General features: G+C 37.1%; 1 protein-coding gene across 1 annotated transcript in view; it reads left to right on the top strand.

The window, feature by feature from the left end:
- The window catches only part of LOC139457381 (scavenger receptor cysteine-rich domain-containing protein DMBT1-like), a 62041-nt gene that overhangs the window by 17730 nt on the left and 18126 nt on the right, over positions 1-26185 (top strand). Inside the window, exons 2-3 of the mRNA XM_071238785.1 lie at positions 7052-7218; positions 8329-8470. Of these exons, the coding sequence (XP_071094886.1) occupies positions 7052-7218; positions 8329-8470 (309 nt within the window). The remainder of the gene's footprint in view (positions 1-7051; positions 7219-8328; positions 8471-26185) is intronic.

Here is a 26185-nt window from a genome sequence, read left to right as displayed (position 1 = left end):
GAACTTTTGTTGTTCAGTATATTATATAATATTGATCTTTGAATGCAATTGGGTTGGATCTAGTATTTGAGCATATGTATCTGTTCTGGTTTATGTGACACTGTTTCTTTGGAATAATAATAAAGTGACAAACCCCTTTCCATATCCAATAGAAATCTCTGCATAAACCTGGCCGGGATCATACAGATCACTCAAATTATCGCCCTATATCATTAACCAGTTGTGTTTGCAAAAACATGGAACGAATGGTGAACAATAGATTAGTTTGGTATTTGGAAACCAATAATCTACTTACAAATATTCAATGTGGTTTCCGCAAAAATCGAAATACCATTGATCATTTAGTACGACTAGAATCCTTTGTCAAAAATGCTATTGTAAGTAAACAACATGTAGTGTCAGTTTTCTTCGATCTTGAGAAGGCCTACGACACTACCTGGAAGCACGGCATTCTAAAGGATTTACATGATTTTGGCTTGGGAGGTCGTTTACCTCATTTTATATCACAATTTTTAACAGACAGACAATTTCAAGTTCGAGTGGGTACCGCCCTGTCTGACCATTATAATCAGGATCAGGGTGTCCTACAAGGCAGTATTTTGTCTGTTACCTTGTTTAGTATTAAAATAAATAGTCTGTCCAAGGTTTTAAGTGATTCAGTGGATGGATCACTGTTTGTGGATGATTTTAATATATCTTGTCGTGGTAAAAATATGCATACCATAGAGAGGCAGTTACAAATCTGTCTCAATAAAATTCACAAGTGGTCTCTCGAAAACGGGTTTAAATTTTCTAAATCTAAAACCAACTATATACACTTCTGCAGAAAAGATAAGCCGCATAAAGACCCTGAAATATTTTTGAATGGCACCCCTATCAAAGTTGTAAAAGAGGCCGAATTCTTGGGACTCATCTTTGATAGCCATTTAACTTTCGTACCACACATTAAATCACTTAAAGCTAAATGTCTGAAGGCACTCGATTTGTTGAAAGTTGTACCTAATTCAAAGTGGGGAGGGGATCAGACAACCTCTTACACTTGTAGAGGTCACTGATCCGTTCCAAACTTGAACCTGTAAAAGTAATTTTAAAAGACTTGATACTTTCCATCACCAAGGACTGAGGCTTTACCTTGGAGCCTTTCGCATTTCTCCTATTCCAAGTCTGTCTGTTGAAGCGTATGAGCCCTCTCTTAAACAAAGCCGTCTGAAACTATCTTTACAATACATCACTAAATTATATTCTAATCAGTCAAATCCAGCTTTTAATTGCATATTTAATCCCCTTTACGAAGATATTTACAATAAGAAAACGTCTCTTGTTCCACCACTAGGAATAAGAATTATATCAGTCGTTTCTGCTGTGAACATTAATTTTCATGATATAGCTCCCACACAACTTTTTTTATCGCCTCCTTGGCAAATGGTAAGGCCAAATGTAGACCTCACATTAACTAGACTTAAGAAATCTGATACAAATACAAATACAAACAAGAATACAATCAATTAAGAAACACTCATGACACTTATAAATCTATATTTAGAGATTGATCCAAGGATGGTGGCGCATTTGCTAGTGCCACCATCATTGGATCCAGAACAGTATCTTTATGATTACCCGATAATAGTTCCATATTCACAGCAGAAGCAAACGCAATTTTAAGAGCACTAAAATATATCAAGAAGAAATCCAAATATAAAGAATTCATTATTTTTTCAGATTCACTTTCGTGCCTTCAGGCTATTAAAAATATGTCTTGTAAACATCAATTTTTAATTGAAATTCTTGAGTTATTTAATGATCTTGCGACTGGCCAATATGACATCGTCTTTTGTTGGTTACCAAGCCATGTTGGGATTGTTGGTAACACAAGGGCTGATGCTGCCGCAAAAGCAGCACTCAACAAATCTGTGACACCACTTCTATTACCATACGGTGATTATAAACCTGTAATTAGATCTTACATCCGTGATCTGATGCAAAAGAAGTGGGACACCCAAGTTGGTATCAATAAATTACATGAAATTAAACCAAATATTGGTTACACCTACTTGGGTTGTCAGTCCAGATTTGAAGAGGTCATTATGCGACGATGTCGTATTGGCCACTCAAGATATACACATGAGTATATATTAAAAGGTGATGAAAGAATCACGGTCAAACATGTCCTGCTTGACTGTATTGATTTTTCCATCACAAGGGATAAATATTTCAGTGTAAAAACAGTGAAGGACCTTTTTAGTAAAGTTCATTCTCATTTAATACTATGTTTTTTAAAGGAAATAAACCTTATTCATAAATTTTGATGTATTTAATGTATTGTTTTAAAAATTGATAGTGCAAAATTCATAACAATGAGACAGCAATGAGACCAGGTGTTCGCGAAAAGGTGGGCGTATATTGCCACACCAGTGGCACCGGTCACAAAGGCAAGTCAACTGTTCACCTGAAAAAACATGGGAACATATGGTACAAGTCAAAACTGGGAATTGCATTGGACATCGTTTTTGTCACTAATGCGTCAAATTTGGAAATGTCCTCCACATGTCTACCTTAAAGCTTTTTAAAAGCTTTACTGAGGCCTTGAATATTGTGGTCACCTTGATCAAACACATTCTTAGCAAGAGTTGTATAACGCTCTTTGAAATCTTGCTAGAAAAAGCATGCTGGATTGTATCTCAAAAGTTGCGAAATGTAAACACCAAAGGATGGAGCTGCTGGAATTTTGGGACCATTGGAAAATTGAAGTCTACAATAGCTACCCCACCGACCCTTCCCACTTAAAACTGACATGCTGTAATAAATTACCTCAACACTGGACCAAGAGCGAAGGCTATTGAAATGTCCGAGCTATCTTCAAGTCAGGTTGCAACCGGTTTTGGAGATGTCTTTTTCTAATCAGGTTTTTGTTGCATATCATTAACTGATGGTCAACCCTGTCCGGTATGGTCCCTTACATCGAGGATATGTTGTCAATATGCTGAAGTTCCAAATGGCCTGAGAATGTTTAGTGGATCCTGCTTCCATTGTCCTGATTGCAGCTATAGAGCATCTCGCAGTAGACCTTGTATATAACAGGAGACGAAGAACGAAGTTTCCATGTGTTGGAAAAGTGTAGCAAAAAGGAAATAGTCAAATATTTGCTACCTAAAAACAAACGCAGAACTATCCTTGAAATGAATTGTGTGATTGTACAAATGTGTTGAGTAATGAACATAGTCATGTTGATTGTCACAGAGCCTGAGAATCACATGCTATGTACAAGTGACAGTCGGCATATGAGCACAAACACACATGTTCATATTTTCACAATTCATGATTACATCAAAAGGGATACATGTCAAAATGACACCTCAGCCTAAAACAAAACGAATCTGAATCCAAGAAATTGTTAATAGCAAGAGCAGTGACACATGCCATCTGAAGCTTATGACCCCAAATATGTCACTACCATCCAATTCACTCTTTTCTGTATGCCGAATTCACCAAGGCAAATACCTTTGATAGTTTGACAATATGATTAGGTATTATGATGTTTAAAATGTTAAAAAGATCAACCTGTCACTATATAATCTTCCAATAGGTTCCAATGTTTTAGTAGCTGTTATTACACAGCAAAATCACTGGATTCAATTTGTCAACAACCATCATTAATTCACCGATTAATTCTTAAAATGTCTGAAATAATTTCCATTGATCAGTAAAGTTGGTCGAAAAGGTGTATGGACCTGTGGAATCCACCTTTTTGCGAGTTTCCCGACCCCTTTCATAAAAGGTTCCAAAGCAATGCAAGATGCACCCGTATCCACAAATAAGTAACGGTGACAATAATAAAACACACTTACTCTCTATTTTACACCAAAGAATAGTGTGTTTTATCAGGTATATTAAGTATTTGACAACAATCTAAAAATATACTAGTATTCAACAGACGAAGGATTTTTTTATGTACTAACTTAAGATATTAAGAAACAAATAGAATGCTTAAACATTTTTTGAATGATGAGGCACAAAATTTTACGTAGGTCTGTTAATTTTCTGGAATTGGCTCGATGCTTAGTTTTAAATGGGCATAAATTTCATTGGTCTAAATTGACCATGGCTGGCTACGTTGAACTCTTTTGATCTTTGGAAATAAGGTAGAAAAGGGCTACATGGCACGTGACGATTTAAAGGTCAAGCAAAATATATACTTTGTCACTGAATTCATGCCTACAATGTGTGTAAGGTTTTGGAAGTCTATCTCACAAATGTATCGACATCAAAAACTTTCCTTTTTGTCAAGTAATATTTCCCTAAGTAACATGTTTTTTTTTAAAAAGCTCCTTCTTTCAGAAGATATAGCGAAACATTTCCGTATTGTTGGCACTGCTGCCAGTGTCGGAAGATGACGATCAGTGACTCACTCATGGATTGACGGGTTGACGCTCTGCTTTTGACATTGCTCACAGTTTAACTTTGTTCTATAAAAATATATGTATATGGGTGGCCACCTTCACGGCTCATTGAACAAAGATGTTTTGCAAATTGGATGGGCCAAAGCAGGACACATCCAACTTTACACAACCAACAAAATAATAGGTTGACAATTGCTCAAAGTATGTTATGGAAATTATTCGAAACATTTAATCTTTACAATTTGTGAATGGTGGTAGAATATCTAAACCTCATTAGGACTACCTCATTTTGGTATACCAGATAATCAATCCGTCTACTGCTGCTTTTATTCTAATGTCTGTCAATGCTGTTACAGGTTATTACATTTTAAGACATCAGTTATCCATGTTTTTACATTTGCAATATATGTTTCAACACTCATCTGAAATGTCCATTTCTGTTTAGGACACATATCTCAAAGAAACATATTTTGCAGTTGAGTCACTGCACTGAATGGATTTTTATCCCCCCGGCATATAATGCGGGGGATACAGCGATCAGCCAGTCTGTCTGTCCGTCCGTCTGTCCGTACGTAATCATTTCCTTTTCCGAGGCAGAACTCGAAAACAATTCAGTGTATTTAATCGAAACTTTGCAAATCTATCTGTCACATACTGAAGTTGTTCCTTTTGCTATTTAGGAATTCTTGTTTTTTCAATTTTTTTTCCGTTTCAATTGCAACAGTTGTTTTCTGGAGCATAACTCAAAACCCATTCAAAACTTTCTTACAAAACTTTGCATGTCTACAAGTTGGATATAAGTTTTAATATAGGGTGGGTTCACTTATGGAGTATAACAAATAAACTGTTAAATATTTCCTTGCCAAACATTGCATGTCTATATATAAAGTGCATACTGAACTGGTGCCATTTGATATTAAGGAGTTTTAGAAATATGTATTTTAGAATTTCCATTGCAGCTATTTTGACATGGGCTATGAGAAATGTTGGGTCAGTTACCTGGTTTGGGACCATAACGTGTTAAAATGGGCGGGGGACATAGATGACTTCGTTGACTATACGCTTGTTTAGTTATTGTTTCTTGTAATTTGTCATTTGTTTGCATAAAAAAACCCCCAGAAACACACTTATTTTACTTTACATTTCATATGGATGCCACCATAGTGGATCTTTGGTGGGTAAACAATGTATGCTTCTTCAAGAACTTTCAACTCTTGACTCATTACATAGAGAATTGCACATTTACTTGTGGTTACTTTACAAACAACTACCGGGGGGATATGTCATCTTTCTGATGACTCTTGTTTTCAAATGTTTTAAAAGGTCCAATAATTTAAGTTGCAACCTTGACCCTTTTGTCTTCAGAACACACTTTATTAATTTAATATTGACCTATATTTTCAAGGTCTCAGTGATAATTGTCAATGGGTGTTTTTATTTTGTACATATTTTGTAGTGAAGATGCTTTAGAAACCTGCATATCTGATTTTTATGATGATTATTTAAATTAAAGAAACCTGAATTTCAATTAAGGAAAAGAAAACGTAAATGGTTCCGTTATGGTGATGTCAACCCAGCGTGTAACATACAATTCCCTCTCGTTAGTAGAGAGTAGAAGTATAAAAGTATCTACTTTCACGAATTTGCGAGGTAGATGACAAGGCCACATTACTGATTAACACTTAGTTTCATTTCAGTATACATTCTAGAAACTAAGCTGTATTGCTAATATTAAATTGTCTTGTTATATCCAGAGGAGATTTTGCGTAAGCGTGAAACAATTTCGAATGACAAGAATTATTATTTCCTTCAAAAAGAATGGAAAAGCATATACCACTGATATGGTTGACTTTGGCACAGTCATAGCAACATGGTGAGTTTGCGAGTTGGTACTTCCGCAGCTCAGAACAGCATTTAAATGTCAAAAGTGAACCAGGTCATAGACAGTACCTTTGTTACTTTGGTTAACATCACAAATACCAGTATGGTGCTAATCGAGGTTCATATTGAATTCAAATCTTTGATAAGCAGATCCTTGCACAACTAAGGGGCGCAACTCTGCAAAACTACTACCAATGCCATAGGTCACCTGTTCTTCCCTTTTTATAACTTGGTAATTATTGCAAAAGGTTATTCCTGGTCACTGCTACCAATATACATGTACATCTTATTGACTGTTCAGAGTTCCTTACTTGGTGAAGTAACAGATAAATTGTTGCTTATTTTCCGTCGTGTAAATTGACAAATTTTAGATATGACAGACATGTGTTTCTCATTTTGAGGCCATAGAACCATAATGTATCCACCATCTAGGTGCAACATCAGTATTGGTTTATGGTGCAACATAAGTAAATGTATATGTTTACTTTAGTTACAGAGGAGAACTTTTTTTCTTTGGTGATATACCGACAAATCCTTTCAACAAAAGTTACATTGTTATACCTTTCAACATTTACATTAAGCTTATGCTCTAGTTAGGCAGTTTTCAACATTTAAAAGTGATATTGTTACCTTTGGGATTAACTTTTTAACCTTTCAATGATTGTCACACCACACACAACTGTCATTTGTTTTCAGTTTCTTGGATTTCTGTAATTTCTTGATCTAAGGCAATTCTTTGTAAACTAGTCATACACTTGTTGTATCTACTTCAGGATGTGGCGGGCGCTACACAGGCTCGTCTGGTTCTATCTCATCACCTAACTACCCTGGCAATTACGGCAACTACCTGATCTGTTCCTACGTTATTGATGCCGGAGAAACATTGATCACTCTCGTGTTTGAAGATTTCAGTACGCAGTCATGGTACGATGTTGTCAAGGTATGTATAGCTGTAATTTTGTTAAGATGTATACAAGGTAGTGTGCGCTGTTTCTAAGGGTCAATAAGAACCAAGAAGGAATATAGCATGGAAGTATGATTGTACCAGTAGTGGTCAGTGACCTTGTCGATTTCACAGCTCGTGTGTTGATAGTGATGTTAAGCACACCATACGCAGGTCCATTTAAAAGATACTGAGAGCTTGAGCTAAATGCAACGTACCAAATTCCTCAAATAATGTGTTTTGCCTGAGATAATCACATCGAATTTGGAAGATGCATTGTGAGATTTTTTCCTCTTTACTTGAATAATGTTTGCACGTTTTTCTGATATTACTTCATCCACATAGCTCGAGAACCGTTTCATGGACATCTTGACAGATAGCCACCTTACGACATAAACAATCGAGTTATCACCAATGTATTACAATCGGATATGCTCTGTTAAGTTAGCTAAACAACATTTAATAGGTTTTCAGTTTCGAGGTAATATTATCATATAATTGTATTCCCTCTGGTTAGAGTAAGGAAGTTTGACATTTCCCAGTGGGGTATATAAAATTTGTCAGCAGGGACATGGTGAAATAAAGGCCAATTCAGTAGCCACTCAGAAACGAGTATCATAATGCAAAGTAGGGCATATTCTGGAATACGTCAGTCTCCATAGATGACACAAGAGGACATCGATGCAGTGCATCAATGTTTCCCACACAAAGCTTGAGATGTAGAGCGGTTCTCTGAGTGATATCAAAGAGGCTTGGCTAGATTTGGGGCAGAAGGAAAACATGCAAAAACATCGTGGCGATGTGATACAGGCAAACATCTACTGTATATACAGGGGTGAAAAAAATCCATATATTTGGTCTCTTTTATTTCCAGCCCAGGTGGGTAAATCAGTGGAAGTGATTTGAATATGTAGCAATTGTTCAACGATAACTCTGTATACTGGAACCTTAAGTTTGATTTTGCAGAGCCGGGCATAGATTCTGGCTCTTATCCATGAAAAAACAGGTAATCAAGGAGGCGAGCACAATTGGTGACCAAGGGAATGCCTATTTTTCGAATTTGGGTATAGGCAAAACGGGACTCAACCCTCCATTCATAAACTGCAGGTCTATGACGCCTCCAACAACCTCCTTGTCCATCTAAGTGGAGATAGAGGGGGCTACATTGTCCAGTCAGCCGTCTACTACCGTGTTGTGTTTACTACGAATCATGGCGATGTCAGGAGGGGATTTAAGGCTGTATGGACAGGTATGTAGATGTTTACTTATGTGATATCTTGGTTACTTTGTAATTTGTCTCCTTTCACGTCTTTTCATCATTTCCTTGTAGCTGATACAGGTTTGTTTACCGCAAAAAAAGTCCAGCTATACACGCTTGTAAATGCTTTGTATTGATGAGATATACACAGCATAAACTACTTTGTAAAGATGCTGATTATGTTCAAAGTTGTTTTTCGTTGTATATGTCTGTGGAGAGAGATAATTGCTATGAATTATTATATAATTGTTCTGTATATGCAACATGCAGTGTTTCTAAGTGTCCAAATGTTTTTAGTTGTATGTATTGGAAAAGGGGTATAATTGCTATGGATTGTTACATAATTGCTCTGCATGTGCAAAATGCAGTGTTTTGAAGTCGACTTCTATTATTAGCAAATTTTAAAATACAACTGATTAAGTAGAGCATAACATTACTGAAATTTGCCCTTAAGTTGTAATTAGTACTCCACTGTGTTAGCGGGATTGCGTACTCTCCTCGCACTGATATTGACAGGTAAGTGATTGAGGCGTCTGGTACTTTTCCTGGAGCGTTGCATGGTATGTGAGTAGACATCATGGTCTAATGCATATAAAGGATTAGCAGACGGAGGTGATTGCATTGATGGTGATATCTAGATTATAATCACTTGAAAGTGGGGAAATTGGTTTTTGCTGAGCTGTCGGTCATTACAGTATGCCGCTATGTGGATAGTAACATGCTGTACTGCACATAGCAGACTAGCAAACAGAGTGGATTACTCAGGCGGTGATAGCATTATCATGATCACTTGAAAGTGTTGAAATTGGTTTGTGCTGAGCTTTCGGTCTGTACGGTATATATGAATAGTCATCATATCCTGATGCAATGGACGTGGAATTTCGCTTATTATTACCATATTGAAATAAAGTTGAGCTTGTTCAACAAGCTGCGATCGTAAATTTAATGTACAACAGACACATGAAAATATAAAGAAATGTTACAAATACAAATTATTAACAAGGGAAAAATGAAAACGTTTAAATAGTCGCTCTTTGGAACACGAAGTTAATTCTAGACATATTGAGATGTTACTGATATTTTTTACTTGTAATATTGAATGTCAGTATTCCGGTTATGAAAATAATTTAAACCACAAGAATATATATATATATTTATACCTCGTCACCACACATTTTTAAGTAAAAGTTGAAAATATAATTACAGTTCAGATTCCATATACTACACCATCTGTGAACATAATTTCACAAACACACCCTTTTCCGAGCTGCACGTGCATGCTTGCATTTAGCATGCTTGTACCGGGGGTCGGTTTGCTAAAAATGCAGCATGCACATAGCCACTTTTGGCGTATGTTATGTTGGTAGATACAGCTAAAATTTGGTTTTAGGCATAAATTAGGCTTCATTTAGACCAGGGGCGGTAGGGTAGCCTAGTGGTTAAAGCGTTCGCTCGTCACGCCGAAGACCCGGGTTCGATTCCCATGATAGTGCTGGAATATTGCTAAAAGCGGTGTAAAACCATACTCACTCACTCACTCACTCACTCACTCACTCAATCACTCTGGCCAGCCAGTGAAATGCCCAAGCGTCCAGTGCCTCCGAACCAAAGATGGCAAATTATTGGTATGCACCAGACTGGTATGTCATGTCGTGCTATTGGAGCACAACTGAACATTAATCACACTGTCATCAGCAGGCTAATACGTAAGCATACTGCTTCCGGTGAAGTGAAGGATGTACCGAGGTCTGGACGTCCGAGAAAAACCAATGACAGGGAAGATTGTGGTCTCGTACGCCAAGCTAGACGAAGCCCAAAGTCTACTTGTACACAGCTTCGACATGGATGGCATTCATACAACAGAGTGTCCATCAGCACCTTCAGACGACGCCTAAATTCTGCAGGATTGAAAGCAAGACGACCAATCAGACATCACAAATCAGCACCGCCATGCACGTTTAGCCTGGTTCAAGGCACGTGTTGGCTGGAACCTGTGGACATGGAGCAGGATCCACTGCTCCAATGAAAGCAGATTTTTGCTGCATCATACACATGGGAGGGCGCGAGTTTGGAGGCAGAGAGGCACAGCATATGATCAGAGGAACATTCAAGCTGATGTTACATTTGGGGGTGGATCCGTCATGTTGTGGGGGTGTCCTAAACTTGACCTCATCACAGTTCCCGGAACACTGAATGGACAGAGGTACCAGAACTTGATCCTTGACGGTGCTGTTGTGCCTCATTTCGATAAACATGCTCTCGCCACACGTCCAGTCTTCATGGACGATAATGACAGACCACATCGTGCTCGAGGTGTTGTTCAGCATCTCCAACACAACACCATTGAGACACTACCCTGGCCTGGCAGAAATCCACACATTAATCCTATTGAGAATTTGTGGGACATTTTGGTACGTAAGGTGAGAGCAAGGGATCCTCCAGTTCAGAACCTTTAGGAATTGACCCATGCATTGCATGATGAGTGGCAGCAGATCCCCCAACAGAGATTCAGACGTCTGGTGACCAGCATGAGACGGCGTGTAGAACATGTTATCCAAGTGCGAGGCGGTTACACTAATACTGAGTTAGCCAGTCATTGTGGACCTTACTAGTGTGTTCGACATTAATGAAATGTGAACTGTGTTGTGTGTCTGTTGTAGCGACTCCGGCAGCCATACTTATTTCACGGTGATTTTAGTGAACTTTAGTTTGCTGCAATTAAACCCTCAATTCGTGCTCAAATTCGGTCTTGTGTTTTCTGACTGAACGCTCACATGAGGCCATATAAACAGTTTAATGTGCTTTCCTAAGCACCATTTTTATGAGGTTGAAGATCCAATTTTACTTTGTGAAAAAAGTGGTTGGTGCGATATTTATGACGAGGTGTATATATATAACCTTTTTACAAATTTAATACAGAGTAATTGAAATATGCAAAGATAAGATATCATCACAAGTATTTTAATTGAAGCCTCTCCTTATGTTTTATTCCATGTTAGGTTTACATGGCCAGATTGGCAAACAAGCCTGGCTGGGTTAAATTAATGCCGCCCTGGGTTAAAAAAGCAAACAATATGCATACATATATATGGTTTGGTTCGGTTTGACACATGAATCAAGATAGCATTATAATGGCTAACACTGTTGTGGTCAGTCCATGATGCACACGATAGGATGTTACAGTGATGTGTGCTGATGTAAACAGATTAAATCTTTTCGGTTTTTGAAGTACCACTGTGACCTAGAGTGTGTGTTTGTTGTTTTACGCTGCACTATGCAATATTCCAGCTATATTCTAAATAAACGAGTCTTGACCAGACAATCCAGTGATTGACATCATGAGCATCGATCACTGCAGTTGGGAACGATGACATGTATCAACCAAGTTAGTCGCCTCTTACTACAAGCATAGTCGCCTATTACAGCAAGCATGTGTTGCTGAAGACCTATTCTTCCCTGGATCTTCATGGGTCCTGTGGTAAAGAATCATGTGGTGTTGCCAAGGGACAGATATATGTAATGGTTTAAATGAATGGCCTCTGTTTGATTGCAATGCGGAATTATTATATTGCTTAATTCCAAAAATTGTAATATATTCATATTTGTAAAAAAAGTTCGTATGCATTTTATTGTATTTATTGTATCATCATTGTACAAAACTACTCGTAAAGTAATTGTACACTTATTGTATATATAGATGTTCTTATTTGTAAAAAGAGGAGGTTGGGTAGCCTTGTTGTTAAAGCTTTCGCTCGTCACGCCAAAGACCTGGGCTTGATTCCCGACATGGGTACAATGTGTGAAGCCCATTTCTGGTGTCCCCCGCCATGATATTGCTGGAATATTGCTAAAAGCAATAAACCATACTCACTCACTCATTATTTGTAAAAAAGCTGGCATACACTGTATATTTATGTTTTATCATTGTCATTTAACAGCAGTTACACATTGTATTATATTATTATGTAATAATTGAATTGTCGTTGTGTTCATTGAAATTCCTGCATTCTGATTAACTGAATTGGTCATGTGTTATTGTGTTATTATCCCCCGCCACGAAGTGGAAGGGGGATATAGGAATGGGTGCCGTCCGGCCGTCCTTCCGTCCGGCCGTCACATTTCGTTTCCGGAGCAGATCTTGAAAACCCTACCATATTTCTTCACCAAACTTGGCGCATAGATAGATCTAGTGGTAAACTGGTGCCTTTTGATAGTTTGGGATTTTAAAAAAAAATATTTTTCGAGTTTCCATGGCACCGACTTTGATTTAGACTGAAAATGGTGGTAGTCCTCGTTTCCGGAGCAGATCTTAAAAAACTTACCATATTTCTTCACCAAACGTAGCACATAGATAGATCTAGTGGTGAACTGGTGCCTTTTGATAGTTTGGGATTTTAAAAAAAAGTTATTTTTCGAGTTTCCATGGCACCGACTTTGATTGAGACTGAAAATGGTGGTAGTCCTCGTTTCTGGAGGAGATCTTAAAAAACTTACCATCTTTCTTCACCAAACTTGGCACATAGATATATCTAGTGGTGAACTGGTGCATTTTGAGAGTTTGGGATTTAAAAAAAAAGTTATTTTTCGAGTTTCCATGGTAACAACTTTGATTTAGACTGAAAATGGCAGAAGTCCTCGTTTCCGGAGCAGATCTTGAAAACCGTACCATATTTCTTCGTCATACCTGGCACATAGATAGGTCTAGTGGTGAACTGGTGCCTTTTGATAGTTTGGGATTTTAAAAAGAATTGTTTTTCGAGTTTCCATGGCAACGACTTTGATTTAGACTGAAAATGGCGGTAGTCCTCGTTTCCGGAGCAGATCTTGAAAACCGTACCATATTTCTTCGTCATACTTGGCACATAGATAGGTCTAGTGGTGAACTGGTGCCTTTTGATAGTTTGGCATGTTTAAAAACAATATTTGTTTAGTTTCCTTGGCACCGACTTTGATTTAGAGTGAAAATGGCAGTAGTCCTCGTTTCCGGAGCAGATCTTGAAAACAGTACCATTTTTCTTCACCATATGTTGCACATTGATAGATCTAGTGGTGAACTGGTGCCTTTGGATAGTTTTGGATATTTTTTAAAAGTTATTTTTCGAGTTTCCATGGCAACGACTTTGATTTAGATCTTGAAAAACGTTTTATATTTCTATACAAAAAGGCCCAGTGAACATAGTTCACAGGAGCTAATGCATTGCACACACCCGACATGTCATATTGGCGGGGGATGTGAGTATTTCATGCTTGTTGTATTCATTTCCCAGTGAATGTACAAAATTAAGCCACGCCCACCGAGGCTCACTACTTTTATTACTGCGGAATGTTGAGGAATCCCAATATTAAAGTCGAGGGAATTCCCTTTCTGCTCACATGTATCGTCATGCACAGGACATTTAGCGACTTTCATGCATATTCATAGTCGAAACTACCCTTTGAAACCGAAGGCCGAGGATAAATGAAACAGCAAACGTGCAGGCTCGCTCGCCTGCTTTTCCCCCGCTCGCCTCAGTTCAACTTTCATGTCCTCGGGTTTCATTTATAACTTGCATTTTTCCAGCTGTGTTTAACCGTAATCAGGGAAGTAATGTTTGAATCTGGCGGTATCTGACCATGTTATTTGAAAACAGTCGCCTTGGTTACAGTCTGACTGTTGCTGTTCTTTTCTGACAGGTCCAATGAACATTGTTTGGATCCTACTCTCCGTTGATTAGCTACTGACTGTGTAGGCGTGTCACGTTATGTGCATAAATTAAACAATCACCTGATTCATGTCACCCCAGGAATGTTTATCAATCTCGTCATTTTTGTCTGTTTTGATATATACAACTGTTTTTGGTTAAACTATTGTGGATAAAATATGTTTTACGTTCTAGAATTTAATTATAAGCATTGACTGTGTATTTTTTCGGTTCATTGAGGTATGAATCGAAAAACCGATGTGCAAGCTGTATGAATCCACGTAGCGGATTCTTACAAAAGTTTTTGTCGGTTTTTCGATTCATACCTCAATGAACTGAAAGAAATACACAGTCAGTCCTTAATTATCTTTGAATAATGAAGCTGCAGCTGGTGTCTTGAAATCGACATATGCTTTTGTATGATATTGAACTAGTGAACATATGTTATTATTGATCTTTCCGATACTAAAGTCTGCTCAAATGTTATATTTCTTTATTTTCTTAAATGCTATCAACATCAGTTAATACAAATTATGTCATAACCCTCCAAATAAAGTGATCATTATGAAAGTATTATTAAAATATGATTGTCACATACACAAGAATACAGCCCCGTACATAATCATTGGTGATGTTTTCAATGAAGTTATTTATAAGAAATAACAATCAACAATATACTCTATGTAGTTAACGTAAGCCTTACTAAAGTCCAAAAAGAAAGAAAAAGAAACTGAATGAAGCAGTGCTAAAATATGCCCACATATACAGACAATAAACAGTCTTTGTATAGGCTGCATTAACAAATTTGTTCTTACGATATACAAAATCAACAGTGTATGTACAAAATATATTTTGTATATTTTGGATATATTGGAATTTCCCCTTGTTGTTGTCGTAATTGTTGATGTACCCATCGCTCTGTGAAGACATGTTGTATATTGTGATCTTCCAAAGTGTCTATATCTTATGCAGCCTGACATGGGTAACGTTAAACTGCAGTAGATCTCCGGCATGCTCTCATTTTTGTCTATGACCAAATTTTCATAGATGAGCTTCACAAGTTTAGGAAATCAAACCAGGGACCAGGAAAAGGGAGAATCATCCTGGAAACAGAATGCATTCTGTCTGGTACCTTCTTTTAGAACATGCTTATGTAAGACTGGACTGGTTATATGAAATGTTAAGAAATGTATAACCCTGCTTTATGAGAACTGGTTACTTCGAATAATATAACTTATTTATTCGTGAAAAAATCTTCATGTTCTGAGAGTCAGCGAGGACAACACTTTGAATTTACAAGGAACCAGGTTTGAGAGATTTATAGAGGATTTACGTTAGTGATAAAATAGGTCTTTGCTGGGTTTGCTTGGGTTTTCGGTACCTTCATTCCCTAATTATATATCCCAGGTTGCTTTAATAGAACATTGCACAAATGTGTGAGCACTTTCTTTGATTGTGCAAGTTAATAACTAGACAACAACTGTCAAAACAATGTTGCCTTTGATAAATGGAGATATATGTGATCATGGTAACAGTAAATCAAAACAATTTGTTATGTGTCCCTGTTTGTGTTGCCACTTATGAGGGCTTAATCGATTTAGTAGTTAGGATAACTATTATAACTGAACACTGTTTAATAGACTTGGATGATAGCACCCCGCTTACCTGTTGTATGAAAACTCTTTTGCACAAGCATACATCACATTCTTCAATCTTTCATTTGGCCTTTTCATAATACTTATGCTTAACATCGATTACAATACAAATGTAATCATGGATTCATGGGCTGCCGCTACACAAATATCTGAAGATATCCCATTACAGGTAGAGTCAGATAAATGAACAGGAATGCAGGAAGTCAGCATTAACAAATTTACAGTAACATTGATTTGTAGATACATTGATAATTATCTAAAATTTACTGATAATTGACTGGTGAGTGAGTTAGTAAGAGAGTTGTAAGAGAGTTAACGATATTTTGATCAGTATTCCAGTTACATATAGATGTCAGTTTAAGTGGGAGGAAGGCCCGAAGTGATGCATGTCTCAGATAGTAGTATAGGTAATGGTGATTCTGGCTCACTTCCACTGGAGCCAGATTTATATACCTATACTGCTACTACAGATGGAGTTTTTTATGTGTAAATGATGATGCGATTCAATGATCGTCATTAGATTAAACTAAATTGTAATGAAAATATTCTCTATTATTTTTACTCATACACATACCATTATTTTGAACAAAGTGATATTCAACATTTTTACTAAGTTCTTCATTCATTTTACTAGGAAACCAGACTATATACTCTTTTTCGAAATTGGAAAGAAACAATTGATGACCGTATTTGGTTATGTAATCATTATTTAAATGTGATCAAGCAATCTTTTTTTAATCTCCAACCAGTTCTTTGGTTTTGACATGGAATAATTGATGCGCTTGTTGCCTCCCCTGTTCTATGAACTTTTTTTTCTCGTCTTCTATAATACCACTGGTCTTACGAGAATTGGATTGAATCTCCTGCTTCATTGTGTTGTATTTGGTGAGTTCTGACAACACTAAACGAAACTCCTCCTCGGATATCTTACAATCAGCCAGTGCTGTTGAAATATGATCCTCAATGCTGTTCAACTTTGCTTCGGCAAGTATCTGAATATTATCATGTTTTAATGCTTTCTTTAGGAACTTGCGAGAATGAATTTTATCGCTATTCCTGCCAGTGCTGAGACTCCAGCAGCTACTTCCATACCAAGTACGATAGGCGCGGCGATTATAGTTGATAATAAACCAACACTGGCTACACCGAGTCCCATGCCAGCTGTTACAAGCGCAGTATTATTTGATCTAATCGACATCCATCAACAGTATCCATCTTTTCAGATGGTTCATCGAGTGCTGGATATAAACCCATAGGGTATATTATTATATCATAGAATAGTCTTTAATTGGTCTTGCTTCATTGTTTTGAGAGTATACATCAACCTTATTAAATGTATATTATACGGCATAAAGATCTTAGTAAGAGAAATGGTATCACCTTTAATAATTTGGACCCACCTCAAGGGTTGCAATGGGTGATGCTCCAATATAAATGATACTGCAACGTCGACGATTGTGTTTCTTAAGCCATTTAATTGATAGACCTGGTTAATATCTCAAAGGCATCTTCCGATGCATCTCCACACAAAACTTCAATAATAACTGTAGAATGATCAGGTATAGCATTCAAGTTATCAAATATATCATTGAATTCAGTAACTAAATTTGAACTTACATTTTTTACTGCCAGACGACTCAATAACATATGACCTGGGTTTTCCGGCATACTTTTCGTTTTGATGGGATATAAGCCCTGAGTACAATCCCACTATTTATGATCTTAGTTAAATTATGTGCCGTACCCATCATCACATATGGTGGGGTAATGCAATATCCAGTAGCAACTCGATTTTTTCGTCGACATTAGTCCATTTATTATCATCGTTGCAAGTAAGATTGTATGAAGTGTTTTTATTGAGTCTACTAACATCGACCATGCTTAAATCTCCTAGATTACCTGTGAATGTAACTACTTACCACTTGTATACATTATCTTGTATGTGTAAAGCGTATAACTTGCCATCGGTACCGGGTCTACCTAATCCTTCTGTGTCTCAGAGATCAGAAAGCGCAATTGTATTACATTGTCTAAGGTTATGCGATCCAGGGCCTAATGAATCAACCATTATTTATAATATGGAGTGTTATACTCAAGTATTCTATATGTACTGATTGATGTTTTACATCTAATACAGAAATTTGGAGGTCTGAAATAATACCACGCTTTATTTTTTTATATTGTAATGATGAGAAAGATTCAGTTCTACCGCTATTATATTTTTCATCTTTGACTGGAATAGCCCTTAGCAGAGTTGAAGGATTTTCAAGTTGAATATTTTCCGTTGTACTGATCTGATCAAGATGGATGCACAACTCTTTATAGGGAACTCAATCGGACAATTTAATTCCATGCATTTTTTCGCCTTTAAGTCCAAGTGTTTCTGCTAAAATCTTGGCAAGAAAAACTTCCTCTTCTCCAGCGCTTAATTTCAGACTCATTTTGTGTGAGACTAATTCCATTAGGCTTAAAATTTTTATAATTGAATGAGCATACGCTGTAATACACATCAGGTATAACAATGCGAGTGTGATCAATACCTAATTCACCTTTTAAAAACTTATAATATCGGTCCACCGCGGGTAATACGTTACATCGTAGCCAGCGACTTCAAGTTGACCAGCCGAGTTATCGATACTATGAAGCAGTTGAATGGAATGACCATTTGTTATTCCCGGGAGTGTAACATACATATTAAATATACAAATATACTATATCATAACTTAAATATGAAATCAACTTACATTACTTATCAGTCGATTTTAGTAAGTGCCTCTGGTGCTAATGTTTTTGTTAAATTCACTGATATCTTTGAAAAAAACAGGGTCACGGCAACTAGCGATAAAGTGGTGAATGATTGGTTCCACAATCCAATGCAATTTTGGCAGAACCAGTTAATCTTTGCCATATGGTGTTCCACAACAGGATGTGGTGTATCTCTTTATGCCCCTGGATTTCAACTAAATAAGTCTGTTTTATCATTTCACGTATACTATCACATTAGACGTATTAGACGTGCTCCATTACCGCAGGATCGAGCATGGAATTCCACAAATAATCCGTACAATAGGTATTTGTCAGGAATTTAATATTTCTACGAGTTTGATTGGCGTATCAAAGGACTTAACCAATGTCTTCGTGTTCTGTACAGTGGACAAAAAACTGTTAAAGAAGAAAGTGATGATTTAATTAAAAAAACCTCATCAACCATTCAATCCATTTCAGCCGTTACAGAAAAACAATCTTTTTGTAAGAATGCATAATCTTTATCATGGCTGGAAACTTTCGAGTAACGATTGGAGAGGAGACCTCTGAGCTTTAAGAGTGGTTTAGCTTATATTGTTACAAAATTTGTGGAACTAAACGATACCGCAAACGCTTGGAATGAATTTCTTAATGATAAAACAGATAATATTTTTACTAGCCCAGGAGTTGTAAGAGTTAATGAATCAATAAGAACTTATGTATGGGCAATACTTGGTGCACAGTCACAAACACGAACGTGAATTATTGGTTCTGGGACGGCGCTCGATGCGCAAAAACAGTTTCTCGCAAATGAGGAGGATGCTATTAATTCACTAGTTGACATACCATCTTCTATAAAGCGTTATCAAGATGTATTACAGTACGCTCAATCCGAAGTAGACTTCGTTTATGCGCCGGGACTGTACATGTCTCCGAGTAATATGGAACTTCAGATCGGTCAAGTGATAGGTTATAAAAATAAAATTGTTAATGCTTCCGATCAACAAAAACCAGGTATAAATTCAGATATTAATACCGAATTAATAACGCAAACAAACACAGGCGAAACGGGAATAGTCAAGCCACAGACACCACATGTGCCATCTACTAACACTAACATCTATATCTACTGATGCAGAACCACAAGTACAATCACATATTACAACTAAAAATCAACAACATATCGATGAAAAAACAGCGCTTATAGTAGGTGGAGTCGCAGCTGGTTTACTCATGATTTGGTTAAATAGGTCTAAATGAACTGATTTGGTTAAATAGTTCTTAATGAACTGATTTGGATGAATAGTCTTTAATGGATATGATCAGTGCCCACAAGTTTTGACTAAGCCAGGTAGAAGTCTTAGCTAATAAAATTCAAGAGCCAGGAAACAATACTCCCTATTATACCGGGAAGTGCAGACGCGGCTTTCCCAGCGAGCTTTCCCAGTGCTTCTCCTATTAATGCTTTCAAATGATTTTTTATCCACTCTTTTATGCCATTTTTATCAATAGGTGGTGTGGATGGTGTGGGTGGTCCGCTGCCACCGGTTAACGCGAGAGTCAAAGTCGATATAATAAATCCCAATGCGGTTAAAATACTGGCAATGGTTATCCCCTGTTTCTCTGAACAATGTTTTAATTTCATCGGGCAGAGTAGTATCATCGTTGAGGACTTGATTGATACTTCTCGAATTCGACTGATTTGTGAACGAAGTTACGCAATCTTTCTGCAACGCGGCGTCTATTGAATTCATCACCCGCCTGTTCAAGTTTTCTTTTCTCTTGATCTATATGCTTGTCGAGTTCAGATAACTTGGCTATATTATTGATGAGTTCTCCCCACATTGTTTGCATTGCCTTGTCAAGACCTCCTAATTCCCTCATAGAGTATGGTGATACCTGTAACGTAGAATTATCGTAGTAGGTATCCAAGATTTCCGTTCGAGGCCAGCTTCGAGCTTTCTTCCAAATTATCTTTCTTTATAGTGCCGAGTTCAGTACGCACAGTTTGAAGAACCTCAGTGGTCTTCGCAGAAAGTTTTTCTCGTGATAAGTCTACAAAACCTTCATTACGAACAGTGTTGATACCGTGTTTACTGGCTATCGTAGACAAGTCTTGGGGCTTAAGAGTACAAGAATTCATAAGATCAATATCTGGAGAGCCACGCAGTCGCAATATTGCTTTAGTATCTATTGTAAACTTTGAATAGTCACGACCTATTGGGCTTTCTTTTAAGACATCGTAATAATCTTTTACGGTTGATTGGAAAAGTTCATGGTTAAGATTCATAAAGCTGGTTTCTTCAGTATCGTCTTCGATTGTACTTGGATTATCAAAGTTATCTGGATTAAAATCATCCATTTTTATATTAAACATAAGGTTACATAATTTCAATATAACAATGTCTTCGCAATACGGACGCAAGTTAAATCCACAACGTAGACTTCGATATCCATAAGGGGTCAAAGCAATTCGTCAGTCTGTAACTATAACTAATAACCCGAGTACCATTGATCAGAATCAAACGCTTCTGGTTCGCTTTCCTAATCTCGGAGCACACGATGTGTTTGTTCCAGGAACTGCCCGACTATCATTTACAATTAGTTTGAATTCTACCGATGCTAGCTGAGAGATCTTTCAGAACATAGGTCGTGCGATTGTTAAGAAAATCGCGATTAAAATTAGCAGTATTGAGGTTTTGAGTATTGACGACAGCAATGTATATTTCTGTTACATTGATCTCTGCAGATAGGCTAAAGAACGGGAAAACTTACAGTACCAAGGTATTTGTAATCAGAACACATTGAGACTGCGTGTGAATGCTGATAGTGGTGATAATACCGTCGTAGGAGATAAGGCTGTTGCTGATGCATTAGATAACCAATTCTATATTCCACTAGACTTTGAATTACTAGATAGTCACATGCCCTTTTATCAAGCATCCCTAGGCAATAGGTTAGAATACGAACTCACTTTTAATGACTACAGCAGAGTAATCAAAACTACTGAAGATCCTACTAGCTATTCTTTTGACAATATCTCACTGGAGTACGATATGATAACAGATCCTGAATTAGCCAGACAAATTTGTAATTAGTATACCGGAAGTTTAGCCATTTTGTACGATCCCGTGCTTCACCGAAAGATCACCAGGAACAAAAGAGATACGACGTGGAATATCAATCTAAACGTCCCCGCTAGATCATTGAAGGGTATTTTAATGTTGTTTGAGGACCCCTCTGATGTATTTGCAAGAGATACCGAGAAGTTCTATTGCCCCAAGATTACAAAAGTAGAATTGACTATCGAGGGTGTGCCTACTCAACTATATAGTCAAGGCATGCGAGCATATCAACAGTGGGATGAGATTAAAAAAATCCCTTCTACAAAACAAAGCCCAGTAGTTAACGCGGTTGTGAAAGATCTGTCTCACGGGGATGTATCGATGACTGAATTCCTTACCACGAAGTATGCGCTATGGCTCGACATGCTAACGACAGACGATTACCAACTACACAGCAGTGGGCGGAGATTAGAAAATGCCAGCGAGGCTGTAACTATACAGATAACGAAGCTCTTCCAAGCGGCTGGTAAATTAAACATATATTTGTACGTAATTATGGACGCGTAACTTAATATACAGAATGGAAGATTTGTGCAACCGATCTATTAATAATCTTTTACCTAAAGAACTGCTCTGCGCTATCATCTGCGGGCAAACGGGTTGTGAAAAAACAGCTTTTATTCTAGATATTTTACAAAGTCATTATCGGGATGTTTTCGACCATATTATTATTCTATGCCCGACTATAAGCGTTAATAAAACATACCTATTGAGAGGTTGGGTGATGAATGATCCCGGGGTGCACAAAGTTGATCCGGGCGATCGTTTACAAGACTGTTTATGAGTATGTCACAAAAAATACAAATAATACATAATAGACGACTGCAATGCTGGTAAAGAACTTACCAAAAAGAAAGATATGCTTTCATATTTAGCATTCTCCGGTCGGCACAAGCGTAAGATATTTATACAAGCCCGGTGAACTCGTAGGAGGACAACGTCGCACAACCAATCTGATTTGGTCTCTTAAGATATATAACACTAGTTGGTTGGTTACGAAAGAAGGAGAGCCTATTCTTTATTATCTTAAAGATGGACCGGGCAGGGCATTTGTATGAGTTGCTTATAGTTCCCAACGATACAGTATTACCACCATAAACATAAGCGTAGGTAGTTACACCATCCTTATCAATCCATCTCTTTGTATCTAAGGGGGATAATGATGTCTTGTTCATTCTTAATCGATATATCCTGGGACTGACACTTCTTAAAGTGTTCATCTCGTGTTTGAATGTTCTACCATTGAATAATGCTTCTTTATACTGTTCGTGTTTGATATGCCTTTTTACCACATACTTCTTAACACCCTTAGCTTTTCTAATCTCCCCATTATGAGACTTCTTTATAGAATCCATCTTAGGTCTTAATCCGACATACTCTGCAATAGGGGTCCCAGCACATTCATCCTTCATCTTACCTAACACCTTTTTATTTACTATGCTGTGCAGTGGATTATCTTTTGGGTAATCGCTCGTATCGTACATATCTATTTTTTCTGCCATATCTTTATACACATCCTCGGTTTGTATTTCCATCAACAAAGATCTGTGTCGGTATATAACACCTCACATCTATCGCCGTACTGCTTCTTAAGTTCGTTGTAATAAAAGTCATACATTAAGTGTTTTGACAAGTCAAGAATACTCATACCAACGTACACCAGTCTGTTGAATTTTATATTACTCTTCTGCATATGTAGTGCGGCTAAGTCGTTATCAAATATCTTACTTCTGTTAAAAGCCGGACTGGCTATAGCTTTCCTGAGTCTTTCTTCCTCATTAAATCTGACTAATTTAACATCAACACGCTTCCTTAGATTCTCCATAGTTTTACCAGATACTGAGTTATTCATGAGCTTATATAGGTTCTTTTCGAAATCGCTGGTAGCCATCTTTTTTAAATCTTTCTTAAATCAGCCTTATATAGGGCTCCATATTGATCAAACTTTAGAACTCTGTGTATTTTCTTTAGTTTCATACCTAACAATAGATATATCAGAAGATTTCTGTAGTGAACTATATATTTTGTCTTATCCATCAAATTTGGTACGAGTTTTTCTACGTTAGCTTACCTAGTATTACCCATCAAGGAGTGTTGATATTCCAACATCCAATCTTTATTAACCATTAATCTTTTGGGAGCTAGCGGGTAACTGTTATGGTCTTTATGTAACTCTGTTGGATATTCCAAGTCAACCTCTAGTATGTACCCTTTATCGGAATCATTCACACTGATATAATTCACATCGACCCACTCAAACCCGCCTGTGTGTAAAGGTTGACTCATAGCCCATCCGTACAAATTGTTGGAGTTGAGATATAATATAAGCATATAGGGTTTACTCGGATCATAACCTTCCACTACTTTATTATTAGCCTTAGAATACCTTTTCACCGTCATCGATATACCACCTCTTAATCCTTTCTCAATAAACAAGTGCATATCGTAATCGGTGAGTAATTTTAGTTCTACACTGTTCTTCTTCGACAATTCATCCCAAGATAGTCCAGGACTGGAATAGTACCATACAGGGTCCAAGCCATATTTTATTTAAACATGTCTTTCTAAATATCTCAAATATATCGGCGAGTAACAGTACAGCGGTTTTTAAGTACAGATCGTGATAATCTCCTAAATTCTTACAACCTAATTTATAACAACCTTATTTATCCCACACCGTCAGAGCATGTTCATAATCGGCATCGGTTATTTTAGATTCTGTTAACTTACTATAGAATGGTTCAAGGGGTGGTAATTTAGTTTCGTCAAATCTAGACAATCATCCATATATTCGTAAGGATATACACCTTTTCTCAGCAACAAATGCTGTGTTAACCGATCGGTATATTGATTTGTTATTGCAAAGTCATCGGGATTGTTCACATTAGCTAAATTGTCCAGGGAAGATAAGAGAAACTGTACGGAGTCTATGAATCTAAGTCCATTACTTTGCTTATTCTAGCTTTCCCATCCTTGTCCGTATAATGTATAGTTTTAGTCAACTGGAATTATATGTATTTTTCCATATTATTAGGAATGCATGTTAAGCTGCGGTCGTTCTTTGAGATAGCTTGCATGATGAGATGAGAATCATATCCTCTAAGGTTGTGAAACACAACGGGGATGGGTATTGTTTGAGAATTCATTTTTAGTTTCAAGTTACACTCCTTGTGCGCTGCTTCCCGATAATTACCCGTATGGTGGCAATGATCTCTTACGGAATCCCCATTGAGTGGTTTATTACAAATATGACAAATTGTTGACTTCTTATAGACCCTCTAATCATCTCTCCTCATACTCATGGATTTCTTAAGCGATAAATTTTCCCCGATTATTCTGTCTTCGTTTTGTAGGTATTCTAGGAACTGAAGGAGCTGCATCGGACCTCTTTAAATCACGGGCGGTTTTTTTTCCCATCATACCTTACAACTATATATCCAAACACACAAGGAATATGTTCTTGAGTTTTGTATGTAAAACTACATTCAGTATTGCATTCGGTATTTTCTATTGGTTTGAAAAGCGCTTTGAAGTCAGCGTAAATTATGTACTGTACTGGCATTTGATTACAATAATGTTCAGATTTTATTATATTTTTTCCCTCTTTAGGCATATCAATCCTGAAAGCAGTCTGTCGAACAACTCTGCAGTCTTCTTTATGCGTTTCTAAAAGATCTTGTCTGCTGTACCCATGCAAGCATCTTTCACAGAAATATTTCTTTCCTGCATGCTTTGTTTGATCGCATAATAACCTGCTTAAACTCTTTATCCATGTATAATGATATTTACCATCTTTTTTTGATCAGAAATGAATTGATTCTGGGAATATGTCCCAGGGCGGAGCTTATCCTGTTTACAACAATTCCTTTAGAAGAATGTCCGAAAACATTTATAGCTAAATTATTTCGCTTTTCCACCTTATCAATTTGTGAGATTGGTGTAGGTTCGTCTATACCATCAAGGTTTAGTCTGTCGTTTGGAGGATAACTAGAAGGTCTATTTGCAATTTTAGAATCTACGGGAAACAAAGGCAGATCTTATCACCATTCTGAAACAGTCATCGCCTATATTTTAAAAAATTAATTATGGCTTTATTCTTTTCATAATATGAGGGTAAATCTATATAAGACCCACCTTTGAAAGGCATATAATTTGCTATATCTGAATATAAATTATCGATTTTATCCACTCCCGACCCGAACCTCTATTGTCCAACGTTCTAAAGTTTCCTGTATCCTTTGAATTAATGTATCTAATGATGTGCTAATAGTATCGGATTCGGTTATAACTTCTTGATTGCTCAGGAAATAAGGTTCGGTATATTCAGCACTATCATCTGCGTTACTTTTACTCAATGACATTTTTACCGTTAGCTGGTATTATATACTATTTAAATCGTCTAACTCCTTGTTAATTGCTCGATACGATGGGCTTAACATCATTAACATCGATGTTGGAATTAACATCCTTCTTCAAACCTCTTAGATATTTACCAACGCC

The sequence above is a fragment of the Haliotis cracherodii genome, unplaced genomic scaffold (assembly GCF_022045235.1).
Source record: "Haliotis cracherodii isolate W230 unplaced genomic scaffold, xgHalCrac1.p SCAF_12, whole genome shotgun sequence".
NCBI classification, from domain to species: Eukaryota; Metazoa; Mollusca; class Gastropoda; order Lepetellida; family Haliotidae; genus Haliotis; species Haliotis cracherodii.
Note: the sequence above shows the minus strand (reverse complement) of the source record. Positions and strands in the feature narration are given on the sequence as shown.